The sequence below is a fragment of the Stegodyphus dumicola genome, chromosome 1, assembly GCF_044657685.1.
Source record: "Stegodyphus dumicola isolate Sdum_Otavi_A_Nest chromosome 1, ASM4465768v1".
Classification (NCBI taxonomy): Eukaryota; Metazoa; Arthropoda; class Arachnida; order Araneae; family Eresidae; genus Stegodyphus; species Stegodyphus dumicola.
In genome coordinates this window covers 70377910-70394212 of record NC_140768.1, presented here as the reverse complement: position 1 = coordinate 70394212, position 16303 = coordinate 70377910, and the positions used below count along the sequence as shown (strand labels likewise).

Sequence of the window (16303 nt, the reverse complement as noted above, 5' to 3'; positions counted from 1 at the left end):
TGACTTTTGTTGTTTTACTTCTGAATTAACATTTTAAGCTTTCCATTTACATGATATCAGAAACGATGGAGGTTAAGTTGGTGTAATGCAAAAGGACATAGTTTTATAGAGTAACACTATACCGTTTTCTCCAACAAATCGAACTTCAGCATCATGCATCATGATGAGAGTTTTTACTCAGATGTAACATCCTGTTTTAAAAATATTCATCATTTCGCATAATACATGCTTGGCATTTAATGTAGTACTGTGAATTTGTTTTGGATTTAAATTTCGTATCCATATTACATGCATTAGACAAAACGTTTCTCGCAAGAGCTCTTTTTAAAATCAGTTCCTGTAACTGAGCAATTTAAGTCTATCATATACCTTACAAGTTAAGGATGTTTAAGAGTAGCATTACAGAAATAGGAAAAAAGTATAGATAACAAAGAAATGTAAAGTAAGGAGTTAACCGAAGAATTGTACAATCTTCATGAAATGAAATTATGTTGTAAAAATTTTAATTTTCAGTAGTAAAGTCTCAATTTATTCTCAAAGTAATATTGTCAGGAACTAGCTATACATAAAGTTTCTTCCACGACATGACTTTTAAACGTTTATTTAAGTTGCCAAAGTTCTCTATCTTAAACACAGGTTGTAAAGGTTGGACATTGTTGGTAATTTGGGTCACAACTCTTTCTTCAGCAGTGTATACTATGTTATAATGCTTCTTTATTTTAGACCAATTTATTTCGTCTTGATGTAGCATGTGGTGGCATGGAGGTCCATGCCACCACACTCGATTTCCAAGCTCACTCACTTTAATAAAACGTGTGATTTTGTCGGCAGGATTGTCTGATCCAGGACAATGATGCGACGTACTCGGGGATGTTTTATCTTAAATTTTCGACATGCGATTTTGTACGAATGCTTTATTGCTGTGGTGAGTTCTTTATCCAGTTAAGCCCAATGAGAGAATCAGTCCTTAAATAAATCATAGCTTGAGGAAAATGCACACGGACTGTAGTTACAAGTCTTGCACCTAATACCTCTGCCATGAGTTGGAGTCTTGGTAAAGATAATATTTTCAGAGGAGCCACTCCGATGTTAGCTATCACTAACGTGCTCCATAATAGTTTAAGCTACGGAATTTCACACACACTGCTGCTCCGTAAGCACTTTGATATGAATCACAAAAACAATGTAGTTTTAACGTTTCAGGGTTTCATCAAAATCACGAAAATACCACCAAGGTATTTGGATTTTCGGTAGATCACATAGTTGCCTATACCATTTGTTCCAATTGTCTTGCAATTATGAGGGATAATTTCATCCCAGTCAATACTTTTAAGACACAAATCTTGAAACAGAACGTTTGCTTGAACCACATATGGAGCAAGAAACGCAACAGGATCGAAGATCTTCGAAGCGGCTTTCGAAACACAACGGTTTGTTTGATCATGTGACAGGATGAAATCAATAATGTCCTGAGCATTGAAACAGAATATATCCTTATTCGCATTCCACTGAAGTCGAAGAATCCTTGAGGGGGGAATCACAGTCGGAAATTTAAAACTGACGAAGTTGTTACTTGACTTATATTGTTCTTTAAAGTATCCGAATTAGAATTCCATTTGGTCACAGTCATTGATGCCTTTTTTATAATATCATTGGCTTCATGATATATTTTACAGCTTCTTCCTCCGTATTTGATCCAGAAATAAAGTCGTCAACACACATGAAGTTTTCTAACATTTCTACAGTTCTGGAAGAGATGTTTTCAAATTTCTTTACATGATGTTTAATGCAAGCACTCAGCAAAAATGGACTTAATTTTGCTCCAAGAAATACACAATATATCCAATAAACTTGAATTCTCTGACTGCTCAAACTTGAATTCTCATGAATCCGTAAAAATCGCATTGAATCCCGATCTTCAGAAGCAACAGAAACTTGGAAAAACGCCTTTTGAATAACTGACGTAAATACAATTCGATGAAGTCGAAAATCTATTAAAACTTTCAAAAGTTCAGGAAGATGATTTGGCCCTTGAAGTAAATTATCATTTTGAGATTCATGATTTTTTTGCCTTTAAAAAAGTATCAAAACTATACGAAGCTTTGTCGAAGTATGATCACGAATGACAACAAGGTAAGGAGTGTAATAAGTTCGTTTCCCAAATGGAGTACCAAGATGAACCTTTCCTATGATTTCTTCCTTAGATTGACTATCACGTCTTTATATTGTGTATATACGAGTAAGTTTGATTTAAATAGTCCGATCAAATTTAAAAATCGTCTTTCAGCGTTCTCAAAAATTGCCACATACATGAGTCACAGTCTTATCTTTCTATGGAACTTCTAGGGATTCTATCTAATTTCGTATCTGTCATCCTTTTTGTGTAATCGAGTTTTCAACTATCTGCTTTACAGATAGTTCATGTATTTTAAGAGACAATATTAATATTACTTTCTGCAGTTAATGTGCTGACGATATTTGTTTGCTGTGGAATTATCTATAGCACATATAACGCTCTGCTAGTTGGCTTTTGTCACAGTTTGGCTGTGGTATATTTCTCAAGTCAGCATTTATATTTCTTTTGAATCTACCACACTGTGGCAAATAAAGATAAAATTTGTTGTTTTCACATGATTAATAACTTAAGCAATGAATAAATATGCGTATAAATTTGAAATTTAGATTAAGCAATTTCGTTTCATTTTTCGAAAAACATAATAACTACAAACCTTTGACATAAGTATTTCTTTTCCGTCGAAAATATGAGCAGGAATTTAATTTAATATTTGTATAAGGCGAAATCCTAAAATGTATCCTCCTACAAAACAGAGCTTTTATCCTCCCCCTCAAACTAGATTAATGTTGGATAAGCTTAATAATGTTAGATAAGCTTGTAAATTTTTCTTATTCTAATAAATTCAATTTTTTTGGACAAATAAGCTGAAAATAACTAATATTTGGGTTTTATAAATACTATTTATACTTTAGTAAATAATTTAACTAATCTAAGGTGAAGATAGATATAAGGTTTGAATTGATTTCGCGCAATGAAAATATAAAAATTAGGTGAGATTCCTACTAATTCTAACAGAAGCTAAATAAGAAAAAAAAAGCAGTTCGAAACTAAACATCTCATTTATATGTAACAAAATGAACAGTTGAAACGATTACAGACATTTGAGAGCAAGTCAAAATAACAAGATTTAATAAGAATAATCGTAATGTGTATAAGAAGGGAGAATGAACTAAAGAAACACAGTTATATTTAACTTTTAAAATTTATTCCTGCAAATTTACTCATGTTACTCCGATTCACTACATTCATCCCTGAATTAAATTCCATAAACTTATTTTATATGCTGAAGCGTAATATGTACATCCGTTTAGAAACAATTAGGTGAAATAAAGTAAAAGTTAGCATTATTAAGTGTAATAGTTAGAAATGAAACAATAGCTTTATATGTAGCAGGATTAATACAGGGAGCTCAGAGAAATCTTATAACGCATTCAAACACACACATATTAATATACACACATATTAATACACACATATTAATATACACATATAATATATATATATATATATATATATGGTAATGATAGCACATTTTCATGGAAGCATTGATACAAAAACACTATGACGTAAAAGCGTAGAAATGCTGACTGCGAAGTTACTTGACGCCCAGAGCGTCCATGCAATTCCGATGAAGAATAAGCAGTCGAGCCAAATTACATTCCATATCTATTTAAATTCACAATAGTGGCCACAATTCACTTGGCGTTCCAATTGTGTCTTCCAGAACAATGTTGATACAATGGCGATAAAAGCGAACACAGATGACCGCAGCAACGTCCCAACAGAACGAAAGCTCAAGCGAAAAAAAAGCGAGTGTTGCACTACTTCAGAGGAAGAAGGGAGGAAGTCAAGTTTCATTTCGTGTTAGTTTTGGTTTACAATTATTTTGTTTGGGTAAGAGATATCTGAAATAAGCGTTACGCAAGATCGCATGATCAACCTGAATGAGGCAGTTTAGATCCACAGCGCCACTTCCAGGACAGAGAGATGAAGTTTCCAAATCAAATAAAAAACAAAAGAGAACACAGCGAATTAAATTTAGAAATTCGCTTTAACACCCTTTCTCACACACACATATTATCAAACACACACATACTATAAAAAAAAGGGATATAAAAATAATTTATATTATTGTTCAATTTTATATTATTGTTCTTTCTCATGCTTTAACATATAATGTTTCCTTTCGGTTTTCCTCTCCTTTTCTAACATAAATTGGTAACAGCTAGAACATTCATTTACTTATCTTATATCAGGGAAGATAATATATAAAAGTGACTCGACTATGCAAATTTTCCTAGATTAATAAATTACACGCAAAGACCTTTCCAGAAACTAAGAAGGAACCTTTCTTTAGCCAATTAAAAAGCAGTCTATTTACCTCTGTGTCCTCCACCTCCGGTTCCTCTTCGTCAGATCCTATATCGGTATCAGATTCTTCCGCTCCTTCTATTTTATCATCCGTCCCACCTCCTGGATCGTTTTCGTCCCCCGATATCGGACTGCTGACAGAGGAGCTCTTCGTACGTTCCGGTGTCATGGGTTGTCCAGAGTCATCTCTAGAAGATGATTTCTGTGCACGGTCTGGAGCTGTGATGAGAGAAGTGAAGCACTCAAGTTAAATCATATGGAGTTATATTAAACTAATATTTTCTATTAACAATGAAAATTACAGAACTTTCCTTAAAGAATTATTTCCTAGTCATCTATGTCAAAACCGTGGCAGATTGATAGTTTCTAGGCCTCATAAGACCGATAGCACGGTTAAAAATTACTATTATTATTATTACTATTCCTGTTAGTGTCATTTATGAACATCCTAAAGCATGACAATTTCCTATTTATGATTGTCTTCAAAGCTTAAAAATGTCAAACATACACAGCAGCTCTGAAAATAACTTCTGTTAACTTGTTAAATCCACGAACTGTCTACATTGCTCTCATTAAATTTTAAACCTTAAAAGCTTTTTTTCCCCATTGGCGGTCACTTAGCCGACTTAGGATTGGCCACTACTAAAACCGGAAGTGGTGGCCACTTTATTGTGGAAGCACCTAATAGGTGAGCCACTGTTACATCCTATGAAGAGACGGACAAATACAACCATGTTTTCTCTGGGATTCAAACACGGGCCCTTCGGAACTAGGCTCCCCTAACCTCTATATCGTCTGGCCAAAGCTCAAACATTTATGGCATTAATATTGTTGCGTGCATATGGGTTCGTTACGAAATGAATGCACAAGTCCGATGAAAAATTAACAAAATTTATTATTATCACAACAAAAATGCTTAAATTTCCTCAGATATTCTTTCAGTATTATAATATCTCACAGTAGTTATCTTTTAACTACTCAAACGTTCAACAGAAGTTAAATCAAAACAGCTAAAGAAAGCTTATCCGCGAATTCGCTACAATCAACAAGAGCAGTTTTCTAAACAAACTCTTAAAACAACAACAAACTAAGTAACTAACTAAAATCACCGAATTGAGAGGTTTTCCTCCTTTTTATAAGATTTTTAAATCGCGCGCGAGAATTTTCTGGAACTTTCTCGAAAGAGATATTTATTAAATGTTAAATGCACGCGCTCTTGTATTTTAAATTTTTCGGCTTAGCTTTCTTTTTTTAATACTCGTCACGCGCTGCACTGCACGGGGAATAAAACAATTTTATTTATAATTCAACTAACATTAGCTATTTAAACACCAAATCCGTAACAATATTTAATTCAAACGTGCATTCAAGCTAGCTTTTGAAAATTTTTTACACGTGATCATAATATATTTGATTGCTATTCTGTTTAAAAAATATTTGCCATTATGTTTACATATTTTATACATTACGTATGAATGTTTAAGTATCTAATACTCTACTGAAGTAATTTGTGTTTGTTACATAACGCACTGTATTCTGCTTGAAATAAGTATCTTACGTCTCTCAAGTTGCAAACTTGTACCTTAATTTAATTCTTGGATGTAGAGACAGTGAGCACCAGTAGTAGTAATATTTAAATTTTTGAACTGGTTCAAAATAATGAAATCACTAAATAAAATAAAATAATTTTAAGATGTAAGTTTGATAAAACAAGAATAATGCAAAAATTAGAAGCCCCTGAAGATGATATGCATTCTGTCCCGAGTCCCATGGAGGTAGGAAGTCCTTTTTTACCTCCAGGCCGGATCCAACTCATAGGAGTCGAATTCTCTACCACTAGCAAGAGAATTGGATATGCCAATTTCGACGGTGTACAAGGTTATTAAGATAAAAGTAAGACTGCATGCATACAAAGTTCAAATTGTTCAAGTTTTGGAACCGGACCATAGGCCTAGGGGGATGGCCTTTGCAACAGATGTGCTAAGGAGGATAGAAGATGATGCTGAATTTCTGAAGCGCATAATGTTTTCCGACAAAGCATCTTCTTATCTTTCTGGTATTGTTAATCGCCATAATGTGAGCATATGGGGATCTGAAAACCCCCATGAATACCGTGAGGCACAAAGGGATTCCCCAAAGGTTAATGTGTGGTGTGGACTAATGCACGACCGAGTCATTGGGCCTTTCTATTTTTACAGAAAAGACGGTCTCATCAGTCGTATACTTAGATATGCTGGAAAACTTCGTATTTCCACAATTAGAAGAGCTTCAGCCACATGTCTTTTTGCAACAAGATGGTGCACCACCTCATTGGGGTACCATTGTTCGTAGTTCTTTAAATGACCATTTTACAGGAAGATGGATTGGGTGAGGAGGTCCAATTCCTTGGCCACCCAGATCACAATAGTATCTGTGGATGCCGACATGCTTGCCGGTACCTGGCGTGAAATGGAATATCGACTTGATATTCTCCGTGCGACGAAGGGGGCACACGTGGAAATTCATTGACAAGGGTCAAGAAACTTTTTGAGTCTATCTAACCATTTATGTTATTAATTTTAATCTATTTTTATTATTTTATGACTTATTAAATATCAAAATGGGTCCAGGACTTTATAAACACCTTATACTTTGCATACCACCTATTTCTCTCTTGCGTATCACCGGTTGAGAACCCCTGTCCTAAGTCGCACTTTGGAGATATGAAAAACGCTAGTTAAATTTCGTCAGTCTGCCCAGTAGAACGGCAGATGCAGAACGGTTCCACTTTCAGTGCAGAGTGTACATCTTTTCATAAGCAATTAGCTTTACTGATATTTGCGGTCGTAAAATAATCTACATCTAGGTGAAAATGATGGCTACGAGCTTTAACTTCGTAAACATTGACCCTATACTAAAGTGACCACACGTCCCGATTCTGGCGGGACAGTCCCACTTTTTGGAGGATTGTCCCGCGTCCCGCCGATTTTTAAAAATGTCCCGCTTTTTAGAAAACATCTGCATTTCTTATTTTAAATGTACTGTAAAATTATATTACCTATTATTTACCAATTATTATAATGAATTTCAAGAAATTAAAAAAAAAACACATAAAATGCATGCAGAGTAAACTAAATTAGGGGATGTAACGAGTTAGATTTACTCGGTGGTGTTCGATCATTGTCGTTACGTCTCGTCAAGGAATATGCATTGTTGTGTAACGGAGGAACAGCTTGCATTAGCTGAAGGGCTATTTGCTTTCCACACCATAAACTACAATCAAAGTTTCAGATCAATTGATTGTACGTCGCAAATGATCAAAACATTGTACGACAAAAAATTTGCACGTGCAAGGACAAAAACCGAAGCAATTATTTGTAATGTTTTTTCATCATATTCGTTTTCACAATTGCAGAAAGAATTAGATAAATGCACATTTATATCCCTATATTATGATATTTCCAACCACAAAGATTTAAAATTACTTCCCACAATTGTTAGACTGTTTGATACAGAAACAGGAATTAAAATTAGAATGTTAGATTTTGTTTCATTGCAGGATGAAACTTTTTTTTTCCAATGGCAGATTGTGAACAATTACAGTTTTGTAACAGAGTCTATTCATCTATACTAAGGCCAGATGTGGTTATCTCTTTATTATGGAGACAACCTAATAGGTGGGCCACCATTGCCTCCTACGAAGAGACGGACAATTACAACCATGCCTTTTCCGGGATTAGAGCCCAGGCCTGTCGGTATCCTAATCAAGCTCCCCTAACCACTATACCGTCTGGGCGGCTGCCGGGTGAAACTTCATAAATAAATTTTGATTCAATAAGTATTATTTTAAAAAAGAATAATTTTAACAATAAAATTATTGCCTATTGTGAGGCAATAATTTTATTGTTGACAATAACGCAAATTTTGGTGGAAAAGCTAAAAGAGGCATCAATAACGTTTTTACGAAACTTCAACGAACATTTGAACCAATATATTCGTATATATATATATATACTGTGCGTGTCAAAAGTTTGAAGGATTTTTGTGAAAGCGCAGAAATCGAATATAAAAGAATTATTGGTTACAGCAAAACACGATGGCTAGCTCTTTTACCAGCTGTAGAAAATATTTTAAAAATATATGAACCATTAAAATCATACTTTTTATCATAAGATAAATGTCCGAGAATACTGCAGCTGTTTTTCAAAATGACACATCACAAATTGGTCTTCAGTTCATCCACAACCAAGGTACATTCTTTTACAATGCTGTGAAAATTATTGAAGGGACAAAATTTCAATTACGGAAGTGTCAAATGAAATCAATAATTTTAAGAAAATTGCGAGAAAGAATTGATAACGATTGCGTTTCTTTAGTTATTCGAAAGGACATCTTTAGGTTGAAAGGACAAGGCGCCATTAAACGACCGAATTTTCTAAAAGAAATCAGGAAATTTTATAATATAATAACTGTTTGAAATATCTTAATATATAATAAAAAGAACGGACAGTTAAATTCGAGGATATTCAAAATTTTCACTGGGGGACATTAAAAAAGGAGATTTTATGGGATTATGTGGAAAAATCTTTGGTAGCCATTTTCCGAAAAATAATATTTGCGAAAATTATCTTTTTGATGAGGCGTCATTGGTAAGAAGATATGTTACTGATGAAAAAATTAAATGTTGGTTGTCTGCGCAAATGTACAGACAATGGACGGAGTTGTGCTTTCATTTTAAATAGAATAATATTTTTTATCAAAATGTTTTGAAAACTTTAGAATACGCGCTCTGTTTTTCCAGGAACAAATGCAACAACAGAAAGTGTTTTTTCTGGTATCATTAAAACATAGACAACTGAAAAAAACGCATTTGAACATTAAAACGTTAAAATCTATATTAAGCGTAAAATATAATTCGACCAATTCATGTGAGAAATTACACAAAAATTTAATAAATAATCCCAATCTATTGCGACGTATTCACTCGGAACAAAAATATGACCGTGAAAGAAAATCGTCATTTTTCTAAATAAAAAATTTAAATCAATAAAAAATCATAATGTTCAAATTTTTGTTTTTCACAAATATTTTTATAGTTATCAATAATTAATAATAAATATATTTCTGTATATTTATAGACAAGTATATGAATGTATACAATAAAATATATTTTTTGAATTATTGGTCGGCTTTCATAACTAAATTATAATTCTCGCTTTGTCCCGTTTTGTTTAAATGAAAATGTGGTCACTTTACCCTAGACGCATTTTTTCCGTTACAAAGGAAATTGTACGTATAAAGTAACAAAGTAGATTTACATTTGAAGTAAACCTATTAAGGATAATAATTTTATAAAAACTCTTTTTGTACTCTATTTGGCAAAAATTTATTTTTAATTTATATTTTTAGAGTTTGGGTTTTGGCGTGAGTCTCTTCCTAGGATGAACATTTAAAGAAGTAAAAGGTCGTAACCACCTTTATAGATCTGTAATAATTGAATGGGTCTTTTCTGAAGTATGCATTAGAATAAAACAATTCGATAATATTTACATCAATAATATGGAGGGTTGAAATTAACTACACATGACAAATTGCTTAAGTAATAATATCTTGACATTATCAAAATAATGCTCTTTGACATTACCAAAATGAGAAAAATTCTTTATCATAATGATAAGAATAGTTTGACATTATGAAAATTTATTTCGCATTCGGTAAAATATACCAAACACTAATTAGGATACCAGCTGCAGTTTCTCTCATCAGGGAAAACCGAGACACAAGCAGCTGTCTGCGAATCTGAATAATTTATCACAGACCTATTTATTTGATTCACCCTTCAGTTCGGTGATTCTTGATCTTCTTTTCTTCAACGAATCGTTTAAAATTGCAGCGCGTGGCATAAGAGGATTTTCTATTTACGGACTTTAAAATTTTTTTCTGTCTTTATAAGGACATAAGCTTTTTTTTTAATCTCTTATTTTATGTGCACCTCAATCGTTTCCAACCCTTTTTCTTCCTAGAGTTAGTTCTCTTTTAGCCTCGGCTCCTTTTTCTTATCTAAATAAATTTCTATGATAGCGATAGATATATCACGGATAGATATTAGTGTTTAAATTAAAAAACTGGTTTCAGTCAAAGAATATAGATTTACATAAGAGAAAATTTTCTTTAAATTTGCAATAGCACATGATTTTTTTAGTCTATCATCTTATATATAATTTGAAATATAATTATATAATTTGAATATTATATATTAATATATATATATATTTCAATATTAAATTCAAATTCTTATATAATTTGAAATTTGTTTTATTATCGACTAGCAGCTTCGCTGCCAGCCTTAGTCTGGATTTTAAATGTACCGAAAAAATGAAGGGTTAATGTTAAATTTAAAAACTGCTTAGAATTTTACTCTGCAGAACAACTTCATAAAAAAGTTATTACGTATAAAAATTACAATGAAATAAGAAATATCCCTTAATTCAAATATTAAGTATCCTAATAAATAAATTAACCAACTTCCCTTTGCAAAATCTTAAGAATTCAAAAGGTATAAAGGACGTTAAGGACCGTTGTTTCCTAAAAAAAATCACTCAAAACTTTTCAATATCTTAAAGACAGTGAAATGAGCAATAAATAACATAAAAGAATACAAAAAACAAAAAATTCTGAAAAGCAAAGTATAATTAATGATATTTTATCTTATATTTTTAAGAGAAAAAAATTACAATGAAATAAGCTAGAACCCTTAATACAAATATTAATTATCCTAATAAAAAAATTAACCAACTTTCCGTTGAAAAACAAATCATGCAAAACTTTTCAATATCTTACAAATAGTGAAATAAGCAAAAAAACAACATGAAAGAAACTCAAAACAAAAATTTCTGCACAGAATTTTACTCTGCAGAACAACTTTATAAAAAAATCAATAAAAATATATTATATACATAAAAAACTGACAATGAAATATGCCAATCTCTTAAAAACAGTGACATAAGAAATACGATGAAAAATTGTTACCAAACCCATATTTCTAAAAGAATGAAACTATTCAAAATGATGCGATTTCATCAAAAATCTATCAACAACAATAAGAAAGGAAAACTGTTGCCAAAATCACATTTTTAAAGATGTGAGATATGAGAAGTGTACTAGGAAGCTTCATTTAAAAAAAAAAAAAAAAAAAAAATACAAAATATTATCATTTTTCCAAAATACTTTTTGTAAAAGCAGTCGCAAGTTTAACGTGTCCAAAAATCATAGAAAAATAAACTGTACATTTTTAAAAATAAACTTTTTGCTCCCTTTGTTAAATAAATTCGTATTTAATCGATTTATTGAAACACGAAATTTATTTTAATTTCGTAAAATAACGAAGTGCCTACGTTTCATGACGATGTGAAAATGGAGTGTATAGAGTAAAATCTCGCTTTCCTATAGCCCATTATGTCTCAAAATGATGCAAATTTCGTCACAAAACATAAAATAAAAAAAATTCTAATTTGAATTTCGAAAAAATAGCTTACGCGCAACGAAAACGAAAGGCCCACTGACACACACACACTGACAGACTTTCTTTTATTATATGGAGAGATTTTAGATTTTGTAATATTTCAACGAATTTTTGGTTAAAAAAAATAAACGATTTCAAATCGAGCAATGGCAACACTATATGAATAAAAAAGCATTTTTATCTCCAGCGAGCGAGTCTTTGTATCGGAAACTCTAAAGATATGTTCATTTTAAAATTAATTTTCGATATTGCTGTTGAACGGAATTTTATAGTTTGAGTACATAGAACATAATATTAAATAAATAAAGGTACACACAAAACGTTAAAAAAAACCGCCCCTTTGGACGTAATTTAAAATCTAAAAACTTTCAGATTTTTTTATTTTTTAAAATTTTACCTTCATATGATTACTGTTTTCAGGCTGGCCGCCCAAGTGACTAACTGGCTTTAGGCGCAATGTTACTGGGGCTTCGATTTAAATAATAATTGAAAAGAGAAGTTAGATTGACGGCAGAAATGTGTTAATATGAAAAACAGATAATAAATATTTCTAATTTATTTAAATAAAAATAATCTCGCTATAAAAATCTTAAGAATAGAAAATACGAGGAAATTTGAACAGAAATACCCGCCCCCCCAAATGCTCTAAACATTTATTTTACTAGTATAAGAAGAACTGTTGAAAATCTCAGTAACTTTTCACATCCGTTATGTTTCTTAAAGTCCGAACAAACTGAAAATATGAAATATCGAAAAATGACTGAAGCAAGTGTTATTCGCAAAAGTTATAGTAGTTCAGCTATGAAAGAAAAGTTTAAACTTGGACGTCTCCTCTCAGTATTGGGTTTTCTTTTCCTCGGTTCGCTTTAATTCAAAAGAATCGATTATTTTGTAGTTTGCTTCAAACATTTTCATAAAACAATTTTTGTAGTCTGTCTTCGAATTTCGATATATTAGACAGCTGAATACCAAAGAATGGTTGCGAAGGTAATGCTTATTATCATAACTGTTAACTGATTTTTGCTCCTAACTGTTAGCTTTAGAAGAAGAATGATTTACATTTTTAACGTAGGCTATTTTATTTTTACCCTACGTCTAATTAATATTGATTACTTAACTGAACTGCAATAAAATGCAAAATATTCAAACATATATTAATAAACATTTGGATTTTTTAATGAATACATCTGTAGAAATTTAGGGAAAAACTATTAATTTATGTTTTAACAATTTGATGAAAGGCAAATAATATTTCCATTCCGTATGACGAAATCATTTCATAAATCTAAACTAAACTAAAGCTAAATTTATCGAAATTTTATATATCGAAATCATATAGTAAAAGAAAGAGTCTGTCTGTGTGTCTTTTGTTCGTGCTGCGCGTAAGCTAATAGACCCGGGACTACGCCATTTGGTACATAGGTGCATCTAGACAAGAGGCAGTGCAATTCGAAACGATTGTTTTCAAAATTCGAATCAGATTTTTTTATTTAGTCTTTTTTTGATGAAATCGCATCATTTTCAATAGTTTTATTCTTTTAGAAATGTGGTTTTAGCAACAGGTTTTCATTCAGTTCTTTCTATACTGGACTTCTGACTTGAAATTATGAGATAAAATGCTGCTTATTTTCTTTTGATTTTTGAAAACGCACATTGCAATCTTCTTATTATGACGCGCATGTGTCTCGCGAGGCACAACAGAAGGAATTTCCTTTTTTTTCTATCTTTCTTTATTAGTTAATGACAAAGAGGTTTGTATATTTTGAATTATGTCATCCACAAAGTACAATTTTGATTGGTTATTGCTTTCGGATGATAGTTTCATTCTTTTAGAAATGTGGTTTTGGCACCAGATTTTCATTCATTACTTTGGATACCGGACTGCTGACTGTTTTCTCTTGAAAATATGAGATTTATTGCTCATTTCATTGTAATTTTTATATTATGTTTTAATTATATATATTTTAATTATATAAAACGTTTTGCATGATTTTTTTTTTAGGAAACAATGTTCTTAACTTCCTTCATACCATTTGAATTACGATTTTGCAACGGGAAGTTGGTTAATTTATTTATTAGGATAATTAATATTTGTATTAAGGAATATTGTTTATTTCATTGTAAGTTTTTAATATGTAATACATTTTTATTGAAATTTGTGGGTTTCTTTTATTTGATAAAGTCGTTCTGCAGAGTAAAATTCTGTGCAGTTTTTAAATTTAATGTTTAGTGTTTCGTTTAGGCATTTTCCCGGTACATTTAAAAGTCAGACGGAGGCTGGCCGCGTAGCGGCTAGTATATAATAATATATCTATTATATTTAGTCCAATTTATTATATAATTATATTTAGTCCAATATCTATATTTAGTCCAAATTTGTCAATCATACAGCTTTCATTTACTTTTCTTTATTTTCAACTAAACGCTTTTGTTCGTCCAATATCTAAAGCCAGATCTATTTTTTAGATCTGGCTCTAGATAATATTTAAATGTCAAGGCGTCGCCCAGACGGTATAGGGGTTGGGAGACTACTACGGTACCGAAGGGCACGAGTTCGAATCCCAGGTAAGACATGGATGCTTGTATATGAATAGTGTCGGTGCAGCATGGCGGCTCTCTAAATACGCGGCAAGCCGGAAGTCCTCTCGTGTGATTGGTGAACTGAGGAGAGGTTAGTAGGAGACCCCCGGATCCCCCGGGGCGCTCTCCTTCGAAATTGGGGGCGGGTAATAGAAGTCCAACCTGTCTTCGGAGTAGGCCCTGGCAACCATTGTTCCATGTAATATGGACAAGACAGCCACAACAACAAATGCCAAAGCATATTGTTCCCTATAAAAAACGACTTTCGACTTTTTCTACTCTGTTAAACTTTTGTAAAATAATGAATTTAGCCCAACCGTTATATATTTATAGCTAAACTTTTATATGAAGGAAAATTTATGGTTGAACTTAATGCAACATATAATACAAAATTTGAAAATTCCTCAGACTTACCAACAAATATACAACTGACCTACGTCTTCTAACAGTTTGCCTATCCAGTTATTTAACTAATCAAACAACTGGAATTCTTATAATTTTTTTTAAGCGCAGAATCTCAGAGCCATATCCCTACGAAAAACAGTATTTAAATTCAGTCTTACGTAGAAAAGACTTGAATAAATATCTGAACTGGAGGAATTATCGCGGAAGAAAGCACGAAAAACTAGGGACAACTTAAATTTCAGGAAGTAACCAGATGACACCGATGGTACGTCACAATGACGAGAGTGTAACAGAGTGATATATAATGAATACAGGCAAAGAAGTAAAATTGTTCGCAGGCGCTGTATAAGCATTTCAGTGCAATAACCGAATAGCTATGACGCAAAGGACGCGTTTGGATGAATTTTTACGCGGTAGAATTATCGGCCGTCTGGAATGTGGGCGTACCCAACTGGAAGTATCAGCCGAACTTGGAATTGCCCAGAGTGTCATCTCCAGGCTTTGGCAACGATTCCAAGATGATGGTAATGTGAGTAGACGTTACAGTACAGGTCGCCCCAGAGTTACAAAGCCGAATGAGGGCCGGTATTTGGCAGTTACTGCCAAAAGAAACAGGCGGAGCACAGCCTCAGACCTGTCTCATCAGTTCTCTTCAGTTACTGGTACGACAATTTCAAGGCAGACCGTGTACAGACGTTTAGCGCAGATTGGTCTATATGCTCGTAGACGTGTCAGATGCATTCCACTTACTGCAACTCACTGTCGCCTGCGGTTAGCCTGGAGTAGAGAGCATGCATTGTGGACACCGCAACAGTGGGCTTGTGTGACGTTTTCCGGCGAGTCCAGGTTTAGCTTGCAGTCTGATTCTCGCCGGATTTTCATATGGAGAGCTCCAGGTACCCGTTACCACCAAGAAAACATCATTGAACGACACCGGTACGGTGATGCAGGAGTGCTCGTTTGGGGTGGAATTATTCTGGGTTCCAGAACTGACCTGCATATTCAAATTGGAACCATGACAAGCCAAATCTATCGGGACGTAATTCTGGAACAACATGTACGTTTGTTTCGGGGCGCCATGGGCGCACAATTTGTGTTTATGGATGACAACGCCCGTCCTCATCGTGCAAACATCGTAAGCGAATGCCTTCAATCGGAGGATATCCCCCGTATGGACTAACCAGCATTCTCACCGGACTTAAATCCAGTAGAGCACGTGTGGGACATGCTTGGCCAACGAGTTGCAGCCCGTCAACTTCCTCCTACATGCCTCCCGGAACTTCGGAGAGCATTGATTTTTGAACAAGTACCTTGGGGTGTAATATCCCCCAAGATCAGATCGGTAATTTGATACTCAGCATGCCTAGGCA

The 16303-nt window shown here is 33.2% G+C and overlaps 1 protein-coding gene across 2 annotated transcripts in view; it reads right to left on the bottom strand.

Moving 5' to 3' along the window:
- LOC118189843 (1-phosphatidylinositol 4,5-bisphosphate phosphodiesterase classes I and II-like) overlaps positions 1-16303 on the bottom strand; it is a 783373-nt gene that overhangs the window by 142911 nt on the left and 624159 nt on the right. For both annotated transcript variants that reach the window (XM_085816200.1, XM_085816205.1), the window contains exon 14: positions 4458-4666. In XM_085816200.1, coding sequence (XP_085672326.1) covers positions 4458-4666 — 209 coding nt within the window. The remainder of the gene's footprint in view (positions 1-4457; positions 4667-16303) is intronic.